We start from the raw sequence: 19,466 nt of genomic DNA, 5'->3' as shown, positions 1-19,466 counted from the left end.
AGTTACTCTGTATTTAGGTAGAGTATGTGGCAGAGAGAGCAAGATTTTGTGTATTTTTTTCAGTAAAGAATATTTGAAATCATTTCTCTGTTTATTGAGAATGCCTCAAATATTATCCTAGATTTGTGGATAAGTTTATGTTTATGTAGTACAATTATTCTGTTTGAATATTGTGAAATGTACCTCCCCCCCCCCCCCACCCTGTCATATTTCTCCAGATCATTTAACGTTATGAGTGCATTTTGTTTGCTTTTGTCTTCTCCTCGAAATTTCAGCTTGCATTTGAGCATGCCCCAGTGTTGTTTCAGGTTTGATGAGGGAGCATCATATTCAGCTCAATCTTTCAAAAACTCATCAAAAACTGGCCTCCTAGTATTCCCAGCCAATCCAGCTATCCCACAAAATATCCAACTTCAATTATCATTGACCCCCTAATTAAAACTTTAAGAGACTATGAGCATGGTCATAATGATCAATGACCAACTTAATTTCTCCAAGCATGTAGCTTTCGGGCTCGATCTTGCAAACCAGCGCAATTGACTTTGTATACTCGCACTTTTGTCTTTCCTATTTTGCAGTCGGCACATATTGGAATTTTCCCTCCACAGGTACATACATGTATACCACGGGCGTTTCAGCCGAAAAAGAGGGGGGCGTTCCGACGCTAAACGGGTCCCTGTTGATATTTTGCAGTTTCCAGAAAACAATTCCGCCACAGACCAGGAACCTCCTGGTCTAAAGTCAGTGGCGGAAATTCAGATGCTATTTTAAGGGCGCATGCATGGTCACAGGCCTGCAGAAATGAATGCTATGCACACCGATCTACAGACACCCTGTGCACAGATGGAAACATTCAAAGCCTTGATATTGTCCGTTTCCCGGTTTTGTTCGTGCATTGGTCAACTAAAAATTTAGTAGCCTATACATCTACATGCAATATCTTGTCGCCTAATTACGACCTATTAATTTGGACAACTTTATACAGCCCTAGTTTTGTTCCAATTTACCGTTGTGTATGGCTTTAAACATCGTGTGCGCTTTAACATCAGCCTATAAGCATTATTCCAGCTGCGCTAAGGTTTTGACAAGCACCACAATTTTGCCTACCTTGTTGTAGCCCATCTGAATTAACTCCAACCTTTGCTATGTTCGCTCCATCCTTTAGTTGTTTTCAAAAAAACGTTTTATATCCATGATGGCCTTGAAGTCTTGAGTTTGTGAATTCGCTTAAACAAGCTTGCATATCCATGATGGCCTTGAAGTCTTAAATTTGTGAATTCGCTTAAATGTGCTGTTAACCAGCAACCTCTATGGTAAAAGTAAAAGAAAGCAGCAGCCTTCGCTACAATTTCTGTAGTTGCTGCATCCATTCATTGTTATTCTCTCTCCTGCTCAAACAAAAGTTGTGCGTGCATTAAGTTGATGATAACGTGTTTACAAACTCTACTTTACATAAAATAAATATTGTAAATAGCCTACTGTCATGCAGTTAATGGGATACTGTGCAGAGTTGGAAAGTTAGGTCAACTTGGAAAGTGTTTCTCGTTGCCTGTTGGTAAGGTACAGCCGTAGCTTACACCTGCAGAAGCGCTTGCTTGGGCGCCTGTTTTGCGCAATGCACTTTTCTCCTCTCATCTATACGATGCAGTTCCCATTTCTCCAAACCATACATAATTACAAGGACAAATACAAATTGCTACACAAGGGAAATCATTGTGGTGTCCCGATGTAAAAAAACAGGTATAAATCTAGCAAACACATTTCCACGAATCACGGATGTGTTGATGACATAGGCCTAAATTAGAGGACTTAATGAGACGTGATGTTGAACTGCATGCCGATGCCATTTAACCCAAATGCCCAGCAGCAGCACGGGAGAGGAGAGCTTATCTGACAGATCTGCATTGTCTATAGTGAGGTAATGTTAGATTATTACAAAAATATCACCATGCATTCAAAAGCTCGTGATTCAGTGAGAGTGATCCCAAAACATCGGAAAGTGACATTTCTGTATTACATTTTGTCAAGAGAAAAAATCAATAGCAAACTGTTCCCAACTGACTATAGCACTGTGAACCGTTCCTGGCTGCGCCTGGCAAATCCGCCATCATAATAGCAATCCACTATGGAATAAGCGTGCCTGTTGTTAAAGGGAATGTGAGATGACTCTCTGATTGGTTTATTGCACGTTACGCCCAAACCACACCCATGAATAATGTAGCTGCTACAGACCACCCCATTTTACATTTGTGTCGGGCGCAACAGTCAATTTCCCGCCGGTAAAATAGAAACAGCGCCCAAGATCCGGCCACAAAGAGATTTGCGCGAAGTCAATTGCGTTAAAGTGCAAGATATAGCTCTTCATCTCAATGTCTTATCAGTTCACACTTTTTATATTATAGCATATAGCATATTTTACACAATATGTCACTGGACTGGACTATTGCAATGATGATGTATCTTTTGTCAAGGTCCTGGACACATTTAACTTCTGTGTTGGTGACCCTTAACTCCCACCTGTAACTGATGGAAGTGGATGAAATTTGAATCTTATACTCACCTAGCAAGCTTACTGAATTGACAACAGCATATTTAAATTTTAAGTTCATTAGACTACGTTCAGATTTGCCTTCTTTTTCTAACAAGTTGTGCAGATAGCTGTCAAAAACAGAGTGAAGTAGGGCATTTATCCGCAAGAAGTCGAACATTACTCAACTTTAAAAACAGCTCGGTCACGTTTTAAAAGAAGTCGAGGACTTTTTTTGAAAACACGGTCTACTCCATAGAATTATAAAATAAAACGGATCCTGGCAGCTGCAAAAAAGACGTCTAGTCTGGACATACCCTTATGTTCGCATTTCGTCAATGAAGTGCTGACAACGATCCAACCAAGAACAATTAGCCTATTCTCACAGGCTGTTTTTCTCACCAACGCTGTAATAAAAGACTGCGAATGTTCGCCTTGTAAAAATAGCCTAGAGAACTACCTATCAACTCTGTAGGCCGTTGTAGGCAGTAGGCAGTTAAAACTTGCACAATTTCACATTAAATAATGTCAACATTAAATCATGTGAATAATAGACCTATATACCATATCTATATATCATATATATATATATATATATATATATATATATATATATATATATATATATATATATATATATCTATAACCAGAGAATGACTAAGTGAATGAAATAAATTCCTGCAAGAAGGCTAAGCAAATAAATTGTGAACATCTTGCACATGCTTGCACATGCACAGAATGGATCGGACAGGCAGCACGGATCAGGTACCCACAATTTCCATTCCACAGAGGACCCTGTTTCATTGAAAAAGAATCGTAAAGCTTCCCTGTAAACAATAATCTGTTTTAACAGCTACAGATACTTGGCACGTCCATTTTTATATATAATAATAGTTTTTGGTTATTGTTGTTGTTATTTAGTGGTTGTTTTGTTATATTTTCAAATGTAATATTGCTATATATTTGTTAAATTATGTATAATGTTGATTTCTAACTGTTTTCAATGAAATAATTTCATTCCACTTCAAAGTCTGGTAACACTCCATAATAAGGTGCCATAATAAATAGCAAACTAGTAATTACCTAACCCTTTGTTAATATTTGTTAATTGTTACTAACATATCTATTTGGCACAAGTTAATAGTTTTTTAATCATTAATTAAATATTAGTTGTTTGCATAAAATCTGTATGTTAATGTTTTAGCAAATCTATTAACTAATATTGTAATAATATGTGTTAATAGTTAACTAAATGTCTTTGGCACTAATTAACAGTTAATTCTTGCATCATTTAAATTTTAAATGTTTATTTGCAAACTATATGTTAATAGAAAAGTTAATGACTTATTATTATTTAACTAATTGTTATTAAACTGTGCTTCTGTCTATCCCAATATGAACCACTCCCCATAGGACCCTTACAATAGATAGATAGATACTTTATTGATCCCCAAGGGGAAATTCAAGAAAAAAATACGAAGCTACCTTGACATGCTGCCACTGTTGTCGGCGCCGGAACCGCTTGCAATAAAGTTGGTTAAGCTTAATTAATATATTAGTAGTATATAGCTATAAGTGTGGGGCCCCTTATAATAAAGTTGGTTAAGCTTAATTAATATATTAGTAATATGTAACTATCAGTATGGGGGACCCTTATAATAAAGTTGGTTAAGCTTTATTAATATATTAGTAATATATAACTAGTCAGACGGTGAAGGGACTGAGACCAAAACTGGCTTATCACATTTATTCCTTTAGGAAAAGTTAAAACAAAACAACAAGTAGTTGAATGGGCTATATTACATGCATCATTCCTATAGCATCACTGTCAGCCCTACTAGCAAGGGAGACATGCGACATGGAATGTTCAGGTGCACAGAACGACAGTTTATTAATATTCTGAGACTCCCTAAACACTCACAGACGTAGACCATAGCTAATGCATAAACATAATGCTAAACTAAATGTACATTAATTTCCTGCTAGACTGAATTGCACTTTCCATGCACACTAAGCTAAACTACACTGAATGCATGGAAAGTTGCTAGCGGAGTTTACAGCTAGTCACGTTAGACTCAGTGTGTATGAACTCGTGGTCATAATGAAAACATTAATAAACTTTCTAGAGTTGCTAGAATTGCACCCAAATCTTAACAATACATGTAAAGTAACATAATACAGGTGGTATATCAAAGTGTTCAACTTAAACAACATTTTACAGTTACAAAATTAAAACAAAGTGGGGAGAGCTTTATACAGTCAACCTACGCAATGCAAAGCATACCGCTTCTGATCAGCTATGGCAACAATACAAGGACAAAACGCAGCAGAGCTGCAGTATACCGTTTCTCCAAAGGGGGCTCCAAAACACCAATCTCAATAAAGCTGCTTAATTAGGCGAAAATCACATACAAACACTAAACTACATTTCTAACTCTGTTACACCCCCCTCCCCTGAATTTCACCAAATTCAAGCAGCAACCAAATAGTACTTCCAAAGGCAAAGAGTGCACTACTTTCAAAGACTAGACAGAGAGTCACCAATTACGGGACAGCCAACCACAAAGGTATCCAATAAGGATGAAGTGGAAGAAGAGGTGTGCAAACTCTCACACAACCAACCACTGGCAGTAGGGTGCCTTATACACCCCACAAGACCATAAAGCCATAAATTCCATAAATTATCCACAAAGCTAATCAGAAAAGCTAGATAAATAATAATATGTCATTAACTTTTATATTAGTATATAGTTTGTAAATAAACATTTTACATTTAAATGATGTAAGAAATAACTGTTAATTAGTGCCAAAAATATATTTAGTTAACTATTAACATATATTAATTAGTGCTGTCAAACGATTACAAATTTTAATCACGATTAATCGCTGAATTCCTATAGTTAATCACGATTATTCACATATTTTATCGCATGATTAAAATTCTATTATTTTGCATTTCTGAACTTTTCAGGAGTCCATGTTAACAATATAAAGCAATTATTATTGTGTGTATCTTGATTAGGATTCAAATGAAAGCAAAGCAAGTTACTTATTAACTTAACTTTAAGACGTAGGTCTATTTGATTATTTCAAATCAGTTTTCAAAAGATGTGCAGCAGACCTGAGGCAACACAATATATTCTTCAGAAATATAGCTAATAAAGGGCATAACAAACATAAAATGCTATATTCATTATCTTTGAGTTCAGTTGAAAATAAGGAACTTTTCGACATGAGTGCACTGCCATTTTATAGGCCTACAGTCTATGGTGCACTGTCACTTGCCACACACATCAGCGCCGAAGTTTTTAACACGCCAACACTGGATGAACAATGGATTTTATGGAGCGGCGTTGACCAAATATAACTGAATCGTGATTTACACGGCGGCAAAGTGCGATGCTGGTGTGCAGAGTTGTATTGAAAAGAATGGAATCTAATGTACAGTAAATGAATGTCGAAAGCAGAGTGCATCGCACTCATGTCGCCATCGGTGTCCACAGCAATTTAAAACACCATTCAGCTGACCGGGAGTTCAGAACTGCGTTGGTGTTTATTGTACGAATCTACTCTTTGGCCGGCTCGTAAGCCCAAACAAGTGTGTGCAGCATGCCTTTACGTAGCCTACTAAAGGCACATCATCATAAGGCTACATTTAATCTGCATCACGCCCCATTTTAGCGGAAAACAAGTACATATATGTACGTTTAGGCCTACTTCAATGATCAATGATATATCATTGGGAAAGACAGATAGCCTAATCACACCTTGACGTTACATCTAGTTGTTCATTTACAGGCCATTCAATAATTTTACTAACACGGCAGTTATAAAGAATTATGTGTATGTAACTTACTCAAGTCGAAACGATGTAGGCTACATTACAACCCATTCAGCACGTACTAGCTACACTTACCATATCCCATGTAAAACGGTTAGCTTGCTAGCTAGCTAACTGTGGAACTTCAGTATAACAGGCATAGCCAATTATCTCACCTAGTTGTAGGAAAAAGGCTACGTTCATATTACAAGTGATTGAATGAATGTGTGACTTATGTTTAGTTGATGTTATGACATGTAAAGGCTTGCCGAACTTAGTTATAGTCAGCCACGGGCAGTTTGCCTACATTCGTGACACTCCTGTTAGGCTAAACTGGAAAGAGCAAAAAATAGGAACATAATGGTCACGTTAATCCCATAAACACACAGATAACTCTTACACCAACCTTATTTTGTGCCTTTTATTCACATTTGTTTCAAGATTTAGTAAGTATAACCCCTTTTCGCTCCCCACTTCTATGCAGCATAGGTTTCCATTATCCAAACAGCTCCCTCTCCCTAAAAGGGGCGTGTACATGCAGCAACCTGGTCTAGCTAGATCCAGTGTGGTGTTGTAGTTGTTCTAACGTTACTAGTTGTTGCAACAGCTTGTGAAAAAACTACAAAGTTTGTTACACCAAAAAGAACGTTAATCTCGCGATAAAAAAAATTGACGGCGTTAAAATAGGTTTACGGTAACGCCGTTAATAACTCGTTTAAAGGCCGTGTTGCAGGGTTCATTTTCCAACGAATTTGCACAATTTGCTTGTTGGTAATAAACATTCAAACTGTTATCCATTGTATTTGATGTTGTTGGGTATCACAAAACGGAATATAATACGAAAAGGCAGGTACTATTTCACATCGTTTGAAGTGATTCTCCTTTACCCCACAATGCATTGCATTACGTCACCTTGGGGAGGCTACAGACCAAAGCCCACCTTGAGACCCTTGAGAGTAACGAGAGAGAAGTAAAGAGAGACGAGTAAGGGATTGTTCAGCAGTAGATAGCGCCGGTTATAGATATCGCTTCCCTAGTTACTGCAGCTCTCCACCACAGTTTCCATCGGAACGGCACAGCCCACTAACCTGGCAATAGCCAGATGAATTTCGCTCCGCCTAGCTCCACTCATCCATTTGGAACCGATCCATTGAAGTGTTGCTTCAGAAGGCTGGGCCTAATCAAAAAATGCTTGCATATGATTGAATAAGCCACTTGTCCGTCATCTATTGACGTGCTACTTCAACCACTCACATCGAAGCCAACCCGTGACGCTAATAACAGACTCACAGTCGCTTCTACGCTATGTCACATCTATGACTCCCGCCCTGCGTCCTGATTGGCTAAACCATAAAGTTGGTTGGAGAAATCACTCTCAATGGAAGAGGTCCCAGATGGATGTGAGTGAAGCTAGGCGGAGCTAAGCGGAACGACATTCATCTGGCTAGGGTCAGGTTAACAGCCCACACAAGCACCTGCAAAACAGTGACTTGCCCATATTATCTCCCTCTTTGATAAGCCGTACCCTGACGATGTCAATGGCAATCAATCACGAGCAGTAGTTATCGAAAATATTCATGCTGAAGACACGACCAGCCTAATCGGCGGCGGCGGCTAGAAGCTAAGTTTGCAACAACTGAGGTGGCTCACAGGTGGGACTAAAAAGTTAGCCCATAGCTAGCTATCATGATGCTTTATATTCTGATCTTCTGACTAAGTTTGCCCGGTAGCCTACTTATCTGAACTAACGACTGATCACTATCACTAGATATAAAGAAAATGTTGACTTTCACTCGGTGCTGTTCACTGACAGAAACAAAAAAAGAGTCGTAACGTTATAAGCATAATGCATTGAACTGAATAGGTGCATTATGTAGCCTCATAACGAGGCTTCTCAAATTCAGAAAATTGCATTAAACTAAAATCGGAAGACATTGTTATCTTTGTTAGACCATAAAGTCGTTGTCATATAAATGCTGTAACGAAATTCGAAGTGTAAATACACAAACTTTATGTTGAAAGTGTAACCGTGACCGTTTCCCATAGGAATGAATGTAAAATATACCCTCCAAAACGAGACCTCCCGAAATTCAGAAAAATTACTAAATTGATATCAGGCACCGTTATTACCATTGGTAGATCATAGCGTAGCTGTGATATAAATGCTGTGACGAAATTCGAAGTGTAAATATACAAACTTTATGTTGAAAGTGTAACCGCGATGTCCATTGAAATGCATTGAAATGAATGAAGCGCAGATCATGTAGTCCCTAAAGTAACGTCATCACCGAATTGCGTAAAAAAAACCCGCTAATGCTAAAAACAACAAAAACTGGCATTTAACACCATTTGGAGACAGTTTTTAAAATGATATACATATATTGAGTACTTTATGTACCCATTAATCAACAGTGGTGGTTAACCTGCAACACAGGCTTTAACTGACAGCACTAATATTAATACAATATTAGTTAATAGATTTGTTAAAACATTAACATACAGATTTTATGCAAACAACTAATATTTAATTAATGATGAAAAAACTATGAACTTGTGCCAAATAGATATTTTAGTAACAATTAACAAATATTAACAAAGGGTTAGGTAATTACTAGTTTGCTATTTATTATGGCACCTTATTATGGAGTGTTACCCAAAGTCGCTTTGGACAAATTGTCTGCCTGATACTTCAACTATCACATAAAAGTAACAATGTAGTAACTGTCTTGATCTATCTGAGTGTGAGTTTGTGTAGTTAAAATATGTAATAAAGCACAGTTAATTCCATGCAGTGAGTTAATGTGAATGTGCATGTTGGTGTAAGTGAAGTGTGCTTGCTTTAAAGGGCTACATGTATGGTTTTGTAATTAAGTAATTCAGTCAGGGTTGTTCCAGTTCCATTAGTGGCTGTGTGATTAATTAGTTGTAAAACGGCTTATTTTTATGTCTGTGAGTAAAAGCAAGTTTATAGTCCAGGCAACAAGTGTCACCAACAAAAACGAATCGCTGCCAACATATTGTCACGGAGCTACAGGCTTTCATAGGTCATTGTCGAATTCAATGTCTGCTAGTTTCTATAACAACTTGGACATTAATGTTACCACAAAATGATAGTAAACAGACACACCCCGTGACCATGGCAACACACAATAGAACTCTAAACTCAGTAGAACTTTGTTAGTAAAGGTTAGGAAACATAAATCCATTACAAATGGATCACAAATCCGTCTTTAAATTGCAATACGTTAGCGTTCACAAGCTAATGTTGATAAATGTGTAAAGTAAATGTGAGCTATGTTAAACTGATTTTGTTAACTTACTCTACTAGCCTAACATTGACTAATAATATTGCAGATGTTCCAACACATACAACCCGGTAATAGTATTTTGAAAGGGTGTCAATTTTTTTTTTTTTATGTGAATTCACTGGATGCAGTATGATATGATATTGGTAATCTTCATTGTTCAATTGGTTTGTCGATAAATCATAATTGAAAGTTCAGCCTTAAAACCGCTTCACTGTGACTGTGTAACTGTGTTTTATATAAGACTAATTATTTATCTTTTTTACAGAGGTCAGAGATTAAGCAGGTGGATGGGGAATTCTTCAGGGAACACTTTGATTTCCCTGGACACAGGAAAACTAAAATAATCATAACTAACAGGTATGTCCATCCTGAAAGGCAGTAAGAATGCTTATTTAAGTCTTGATGAATTCATTGTGTAATGACATTTTACATCTTTGATATTTCAAAAATAGTGGTAATGCACATTTAAATATGAATTTCAACCTATATGTGCACTAATTTTGTGTGTGATAGGCGGGTAATGTGTGTGAAGGAGATAGAGTTCGTTGGTCACTTCAGCAAGGACTGGGAATGCCTTTATAAGCTCTTCTACAAACCACCCAGTGTAGAGGGATCAGACCTCAAGCTTTATTGTAAGGTAGGAAGTGTGCACAATGGTTGCCCAGTGGTGTATATTGAATACACCTGTGGGTAGTTTCACAATTAGGGTAATCGCTTGACATTGTATCTCAAAATACGATTATACTGGAATACTGTTGGATAACTATGTTGCTATTAATGGCTAGACTTGACAGTTGGCACAAAAATGACCATTTGTTGGCACAAAACCATCTTTCAGTCATTTCTATCCTCAAATTCACATTTAATTTTAAAACTACACCACTTCAACACATAATATTAACAAAATGTACTATGGGCAAAAAACTGGACCACACTATGATATTTTGTAATATGTTGTAATATGTTACATATTTCAGTCAAACATAAGTTCAGAAATATAGCTGAGCTAAAATATAGCTGTTGAACTTGTTTAGGAATTACTTCAAACCAAGTAAGAGCCTACCAACAAAATTTCCACATAGAATTTGAACGTCATAATAAGTGATATTGTTGTGAAATGTAGCCACTAAAATAGTGAGTGTGCAGACTCTATTCACTTCGTGAATGAGTTTTGTTTACCAGGCTAAGCGAAAAATGCATCACCACTCCAACACACATTTTACATTGGAAGTAAAAATTGTCAATGATGACCAGTTGCCATGAAACATTTTAACCTTCAGCAGATCTAGATTAAACATACAAAATATGTGAATAATGATATTTCAAGAGGGTTTAATTTTTAGGCCTTGTGAAACTTATCCTGATTGTGAAACTACCAATGTATTTGTAGAAATAATATAAGTGACATATACAGTATGTGTGTATTTGTGTATTTTTGAGTCTATGTTGATATATTGTTTTATGTAGGAGCAGAATAAATTGAGGATCTCTAAGAAAGATGGTGAGGAAGTGAGAGTTGTGGCAATGAAATATGCTGAGCTTGCAGAGGTAAGGCTATTACACAACACACAAAGTAAATAATTATCCAGGGCCTTGTGTAAAAACTGTAGTGAACAGACAAAAAATAATAGTTCAGCTGTATGAAATCAGGCCTGAATGGTGTATGAACAAACAACTAATTTAGCACAATATTAACACTTCTACACAGTGTAGCTACACATTAAGGGCTCTGTTTTAGCAATCTGAGACGCCTGGTCAGAGACGCAAAGTTCAAAAACATTTAAGGCGTGTCCAGTCCATATTTAGACACCAGGTGCATTGTTCAGAAGTGTTGTTCTTATGTTTCTTAATCATTCATGGGTGTGTTTTGGGCGTGACATCCTTTAAACCAATAAGAATGACATCTGTCATTCCCTTTAAGAGCCAGCAGCACAACATCAAATGGCGGGTAGGTATTTGGACAGTTAGGTGTACGGTATGAATAATGGTCTGTTCATCCACCTGGGAATATCAGGGACCGCCCCTGTGATTACGTTGTTTTTCCCACTGCGAGTGTTCATGTGCTTTGCCATCGTAATGTGTGAAAAACATGGATGCAACAACAAAGGTTAAAGCATATGCTCACTAATCTTAAATAACAACAGTATTTACAGTCCTTCAACGCTTCTGAAAGAAGGATATGCAGCTTTCAAGCGACAAAAACAGCAAATTCACAAGTTCACAAAAAATGTATAGACATGAAAGTCCACAAGGACTACAAATGTGACGACGAGCCCCCAACTGGGCAACTCGGTTAGCAAAATCTTCACCCAGTTTCCCACCTCTTATTCCCAAATGCAGTGACATGAATGATGATATTTTCCAAACTGTTTTTCCCATGCACATGACCGATCCCAAGCCCTGCGTTCCATTGTCAGTCCCATAGTTACTATTGCTACGTCGGATAAATTTGGTCGGGAAAGTGTGAGAGAACACGTTTTCAACATTAGATTAGATTAGATTCAACTTTATTGCCATTGTGCAGAGTACAAGTACAGAGACAACGAAATGCAGTTTGTGTCTAACCAGAAGTGCAAAAAAGCAGAAAAAGTGCAATGTGATATACAAAGTAGGTGGTGCATAGATAGGACAAAAGTGTAGACAGTAGTATTCAGTTGTTTTCAGAAGGTGGTTTAGAGTATAGTATAAATTAAATATAAGTACTGTATGTGCAGTGTATTAGCAGTAACCTTATAAGAGCAAAATAAATATGACTACAGTATATAATATGAACAATGTATGTACAGATATATGCAATGTAGTGGCAGTACCATTATAGTAGTAGTAAAAGAGAGGAGACACTAGTGCCATTTAGCCGAGTGCAACAGTGTATGCTGGATAATTTCTGGGCGTCAAGTAATATTGCTTCAAGATGCAGAGTGCTCTGAATGGCCGAATGTGCCACTAATCAATGCATTGATGTAATTTCCTTTTTAGCTCTGTGAATTCATATGGTGTGTTTGCACTGAGGATAGGAGTCACCTGAAACGTTTGTATAGCACTTTAACATGCATGCAGTTTGATTAGACATCCTGAGTGGATTACTCGATTTCTTTTGGTATTTTTAACCACTTTGAGTCTGAGCTTCATTGTTGGTTTCATTTCCGGCACCAGCTAGAATTAGCCAATTAGGTCCTATGTTACAGATGGAGACAACGTAAGGTACAACGTAGTGCCGTTGATGTAGATTTCTCTCAGAGGAAAATAAGTTGTTCGGGAATGCACTTCACCTACTCTTGCTATAGGCACAAATGTATTTCATTGGTTGTGATAACATTTTGTGGATGGTGGTGTATAAGTTTGCCCCTTGTCTCAAAGTCGTATAATGTGATGTTCATATGTGACAATATAATAAACCATGCAAGTCATTATTGAGTAAGGATTCACTATAGGCTACACAAATAATGATCTAATTTAAGTAGACACGGGATGTACTGTAGGAAACTTGTGGATAACTGGGATTTTTGCTGCACCCAGTGTGAATTTTCTGCTTGTTAATGTAAATGTACAGTAAATCAGGTTTATTAGCCAAGTATACTTGCATATACAAGGAATTTGTTCTCTGCATTTAACCCATCAGGGGGTAGTGTACAACACTTGACTGGTAACTACAGTAGAGTGCAGTCTCTGAATCCTTTCCTAATGTATATCCAAATCATCAAAATCTCTTTTTAATTCACATAAAAACCCATTTTTGCTATATTTGTGTACAAGAAAGAGATGATGTAGAGTGTATGAAATACAGTGAATTTTGTGGGTGATTTAACAAAACCTTATTTGAACAAATATACTTATCTGTTCTTATATGCTCGCCCCAAATCTGGCAGACCAATCAAATCGGGCTTTACTATGATGGACAGGTGAGCAACAGCGCCTCGTCTATCACGTCATCTGAGCATGCTTAGGTTGACTATGTTTGCAACAAAAACACTGTGGCTAGAAGGAGACAGATGGCTTCTAAGACCCCATATGGAAAATAGACAGATAGATAGATAGATAGATAGATAGATAGATAGATGCTTACTTTATTGATTCAAGATTCATATTATTTCAATGAGGTGTTATCACTGAAAACTTTGGCCAAAGTTGAGATGTGGGAAAACTCATGGTTTCACTTTCATCAAGGGAAAACAGCGTGTTGCATTGTGACATGTTGTTCCCTCGTTCATTTGAAATCTCTGATTGACCACCTGTTTGAGGGATTTGCGACAGCCTTTACCAGCTGTTTATAACTTGTAGATAGGCTAATATGTGTTGGTCTGTTTGTCTGTCTCATAATGGTTTGTGCAGTGGAATAACTTCATGACTGACCATAATGACACAGAACGTGTTTATGTAATCACTATTTCAGTATGTATCCTTTTCACTGCATAAATTCATTTAGAAATTGATTTCTATTGCAACCACAATGATCCTGGGTTGGAAGCAAAATTAGTAAAAACGCCAAAATAGCCTAGTGCCTCTTTTGCAATTTAGCAATCCAAAGTTTATTATGTTCCTTTCTTTGGGCAGATTCCTGAAATTGTGTTCCTAAACATCTCTAGCATGTGAAATAAGAGTTACCGTTGATTCAATATGGGAGGCAAGCCTACTTATTTGTATGTCAAGTGCTAACGTCTCTAGCCTACATTTCCTACCGCAATACTACCGCGAAAAATGTCATACACTTAGCACAGTTTGTGCTGATACGTTAAGAAATAGTTGAAACATTAAATAGCCTATAACATCTTGTTGTTTGGGGACAACATTTTAGAAGTAGGCAACATTTTGATTTATTAGGCCTACGAAACTAGAAGCGTCACTTCTCCCATTCCATAAGCTAACGTTATGCATACATGCATGCTACCCGGTTTTATTTACCTTCCTCCCAACTCAGGATCACTTCCTACTTGCAATCCCTGACCTAAACCAAATTCTGCCCTGGAAAAAGTGATAGTTTCGATGTTGCCATTATTTTCGTTGCCACTTTGACCATTCATGAGGTAAGATTCTCTTGCTTCGCGTGTGTGTGTGTTTGCCGTTGAATCAACTTTGTGGTGCTCAGCTGATGTGGGCGGTACTCAATTATATTGACATGAAAACAACCAATCACAAAGAAAAGCTTACTACTCTTTGAATTTCGATTTGCTATATTGCAGTAAGGCTCGTCAAAAGCATATTTTGCTTTGTAGAGGTATTTTGTCGTCATAACAACTGCAATGCCATGGTTCCTGGAGGAACGATAATTGAACGATCCGTCAACAAAGGGTTAAGTGGTGGTGTCACTCCAATGCCCACAGCCTCATTTTCACTGGGCCCGGGTTGCGGTTCTGAGTCAGCAGTCTCCCCGGGTTCTGAATCACCGCAAGAGTCCACTGCAAAAACTTCAGCTACAGCAGATGGGGAAGAACATGGTTTGGCGAGGTTAACCCAGACTTAACTCATTCGACTAACTTGAGGCTTACGTTTTCGGGGGTTCCTGGTTGAGCCTCTTTTAGGCTTCCCTCCACAGCATGGAAGTGTCTTGATTACTCCCACTTCAACATCAAATGAACCTTTAGTAGTCTTTAGCCTCACCATGGTGGTTGGGTACTCACGGGTGTCTCCATGGACACAAACGACGGGAACCGGTTCGCCTTGAGCAAGGTGCGATGCCTCTAACACGGCCACTTGAACAAGGGTCTAAGCACTTCCCGAATCAAACAAGGCTTCCACATCACACCTGTTGACTGTTACCAGGCAGGTCGGTCTGTTGTCTCCCCTCTCCCCAAGGAGGGTAGCAAAGTGCACTTGAGGGTTGCTCGTAGACCCCGCTGTAGACATTGGCTCATCGGACTTGTCACACTGCCAAGAGATATGGCCCAACTCGCCACAGCTGTCGAGATTCAGGGTTCAGGAGCTAGATGGAGGGCTATCAGGTTTGGTCTCTTTTTGGCGGACTCAGCTGGGCCTAATTGGAACGGAAGCTGAGGGTTCTTTACGGGGGAGTCAGAGCATATTGGAGGCTGCCTGATACTGCTCTATTGCTTCTTCTAACTGCATGGCTGTTGTTAGTTTCTGGTGACTGATTACCTTTTTTCTTCATAGGGCAGAGCTCTCAGGTAACGATCCAAAACATGGGTTTCCACAATGGCTACTGAGCTGTTCTTCTCAGGTTCTATCCACCTCTTTGTTACTCAAATCAATTCATGCATTTGTGCACGAGGCGTTGTCCCCCTTTGGAAAATCCAATTATGGAAATGCTTTACCAAACTAAACTTGGCAAGGCCATGGCGGCTTAGAATCTCCTCCTTTAGTTTCTCATAGTCTTGGCCAATGCTAGTCTCTACATCTTAAAATGTCTTAAGAGCCTCACCTGAGAGAAAAGGAGCAAAGAGTCCTACCCACTGTGCCTTCGGTCACCCCTCTCGAGTAGCAGTTGCCTCGAATGCATGAAGGTAAGCTTGCACATCATCAGTCACTCCCAACTTCGAGAATGAAATCCCCTGCCTTTGAGTTTCAGCTTGGTCTGTCGAAGCTCCAGCTCCTTGAGTTGATTTGCCATAACTTGCAGTTGTAGCAAGTTGTAGTTCGGGACTTGTACAGTAGTTCGGGGGGCGGACATGTTGTTATAGGCACTCCTGTAGAGCAGTGTTTCTCAAAGTGTGGTCCGGGGACCACTGGTGGTCCGCAAGCTATCCCAAGTGGTCCGCAAGCACATGTGGTAAAATATAATATAGATGAGTTGTTTGCAATATTGAACCAACTTGTATGTAAATCCAAACAGTTTTGCAACACTGTATGTAAGATATGCCAGTTTAAATCATATGAATCCTCTGACACAATAAGCAAAGTGCAAAGACTATAAGCAAGGTGGTTCAGTGAGTAGGCCAATTGTGTAGGCTAATATAAGCTACTGTTGAAGTAGGTCTAATCTTTTTTTTTTTTTTAGCTAGATGGTCCGTGCGCTTATTTTTTATTGGTTAAAGGAATTATCCGGAGTAAAATGCACTTCAGATCAATTTACGGATGATTGGGAGTACATACATTGAGTTGACACCCAAATCATGTCATTCGGATGTGTTTTGAGAAAGTTCGATGTTACCGTTTTTAGTCAAAACTCGTTAGCCTGGACGTGACGCGGGCATGTCATTTCCCCGCTACAAAACGCTATTTTTATACCTCTTCTACAGTTCCAAACAACATTACACTTACGTGGTAGTGAGTAGAGGGTCCCTTAAGCCAAACCGAAGTATCCCGAGGTCTTTGTGTGGTCGGATAGAGAGTCCAGAATGAATTTCATCAAGCCAATACCTTTCCGGAAATGTTGCCATCTTTGCTGCCATCTTCAGGGGAAAGTTTTTTTTTAAAAACGGCGACGAAATTGTGAATTTCCAGAGCATGTTACTCCACTCTCTGGCTAGCAGCCTTTAAAGTACCCAACATATGCATCAGTTCTACGCTCAATTTATTCCCAGGGAAAGATTTTTTATGTTTTAACCTATGTTAAAGCAGCATTAAGGTTGCTTCCCATCGTGATGGTTGACAGACAGACTCTGTAGTCACAACTTTGATTGTGTAGTATGTGATTCCTACAGTGTAAAAAAAATGTACTAACATTAGAAACGTAAAAATATTTAAATAGGTTAAGAAAGCCACCACTAGGTCACATCTATGGTTAGATTGATTTGTTTAGATCCATTGAAATTGCTGTCTTGACAACGCTACGTCATGGCTTTGGTACTCTATTAGTGTATTACTGTTATCTCTTTAATTTGTCATTGTGGTCATTTTATACAATGAGTCAAAATGAATCATTGTTATTATGTCATATATCATATCTCATAAAGCCCCCTTCCCTGTGATATTGGTTTGTTCCAAAAGTTTCAGGACAATATATCTGTTATGTGTATATATATGTTAATATATCCATATCTAAATAACAGCACGGAAAAAAGAAAAAAAAAGGAATTGATGCAGGTAGCCATCATCTTTAGTTATGTAAAGTAATGGAAATTCTACACTTGCTATTATTGGCTATATTGTGTTATTCTTGATTGAAGCTAACAAGATTTGGGTATTTTCAAGTGGCAGCAATGTAGAAACTAATCTTGAATTGAGTGATTTAGGGTCATAGCAGCATATTTATAGCAATAACTGCCATATAAATCTATAAATAAATGTGGAGTCGGCTATTTACCCTTGAAAGTAAAGAGAGATTACTTAGCTACTATAGCTGGTTTAGTATTCAGCAGTATAATTAGCATTTATTGCCCCCCTCTGTGGCCACCCACAACACCCCCTGAGTATCACCAACTGACAAAAGTCAATACAAATGTACAGCAGACATGAAGGTGTGGATGCACATGCTACATTCATTTCATTTTTGAAATATCCAGATGATGTGCATATGCAACATTTGCACATCAGGCCCCAGGACACTGTTACTAGTTCTCATTGTACTCTTATCTCTCATGATTTGAGATGCACCATCTCTCCTTTCTTTTTTTTTTGAAATTGCGAGATGCCATAGTGAGTGCTCAGATGGCTCAGTACCAACAGCAGATGACACGCCAGCAGTCTCACCGCCTTCACAAGCTTTGATCAATTGCATTAAATTTTACTGATGTTCGCCATCTTTAGTCCTTCACAGTTTGCTTGATTTTTGCTGTATGCTCTTCACCCACTCCTACTATCGCATACAACCTACAGGCAGAAAATTATTTGAAATGTAACCTCTCAAAATTAAAAAGTTTCTTTCTGTGCACATGATTTTTCTGTAAAACAGCCATTGGCAGATTTCTTTGTTACTGGCTATTTCATGTTTAACATTAATACAATGTTTGCCTATTTCATTCCAAAATATTAATTTGTGTGTTGCAACTGTCATCTATCATGCAAAAGTTCATTGTAATGTCTCTTAATTCTGTCTGTTTATTCATGTCATCCCAAATCATACTAGTTTCTGCCAGGTCTGTCTGGTGATCTTTAGATTTACTATCTGTGATATTGTGTCTCACTGGAGTAATTAAATATTTTCAAAATTAATTAAATGAATGGTGAAAATCCTCTGGAATATGGTATTTCAAAAATGATAATAGTACTTATACAGCATACAGGACACGTGTGTGTGTGTGTGTTTGGTGGGGGGCGGGGGGGTGTCTATATTTTCATCAATCCACACGAATATTTCTTGATGTCAAGCCAAAAACCTGCTTTTGTTTTTGTTTTTTTTAATTTTGTTGATTAAAAATAAAAGCATGAAATATCACATCTACAGAAGTATTCACTCTTGCACTGGTACATCTTACTTACATCTTACTGTCATGGTAATATGGTATTATAGTCTACTGAATGTTGAAGGGAAGGTTTTCTTCAGTGTGGTAGCACAGAGACTGACAAGTTACCTTGAAAGGAATAAACTAATCGATACCACGGTGCAAAAAGCTGGAATCCCTGGCTTCTCCGGGTGCTTAGAGCATACCAGCATGATTTGGCACCAAATTCAGTTAGCAAAGCGTGAGAGGAGAGACCTGTACATTGTGTTCTTGGATTTGGCTAATGCTTTTGGATCAGTACCACATAGTCTGTTGTGGGAGGCCTTTGATTATTTTAGAATCCCAGGTAGCATTAAAGGCCTAGTAAAAGCATACTTTCTGGATATTCAACTATGTTTAACTACAGCTGAGTACACCTAACCTGACTCTCGCCAGATGAATTTCGTTCCGCCTAGCTCCATCTGGGATCGATCCATTGGAGAGGTGTTTCAGAAGGCTGGGCCTTATCAAAAATCCTTGCATATGATTGGATAAGC

The 19,466-nt window shown here is 38.2% G+C and overlaps 1 protein-coding gene across 1 annotated transcript in view; it reads left to right on the top strand.

The window, feature by feature from the left end:
• Positions 1–18,923, top strand: part of vps13c (vacuolar protein sorting 13 homolog C) — a 382,259-nt gene extending 363,336 nt beyond the window's left edge. The window contains 4 exon segments of the mRNA XM_048262721.1: positions 9,921–10,012; positions 10,169–10,292; positions 11,123–11,203; positions 18,167–18,923. Of these exon segments, the coding sequence (XP_048118678.1) occupies positions 9,921–10,012; positions 10,169–10,292; positions 11,123–11,203; positions 18,167–18,256 (387 nt within the window). The 3' untranslated portion in view covers positions 18,257–18,923.
• Positions 18,924–19,466: the final 543 nt, after the last annotated feature.

The sequence above is a fragment of the Alosa alosa genome, chromosome 14 (genome assembly GCF_017589495.1).
Source record: "Alosa alosa isolate M-15738 ecotype Scorff River chromosome 14, AALO_Geno_1.1, whole genome shotgun sequence".
NCBI lineage: Eukaryota > Metazoa > Chordata > Actinopteri > Clupeiformes > Clupeidae > Alosa > Alosa alosa.
This window is presented reverse-complemented; position numbering and strand designations above follow the sequence as displayed.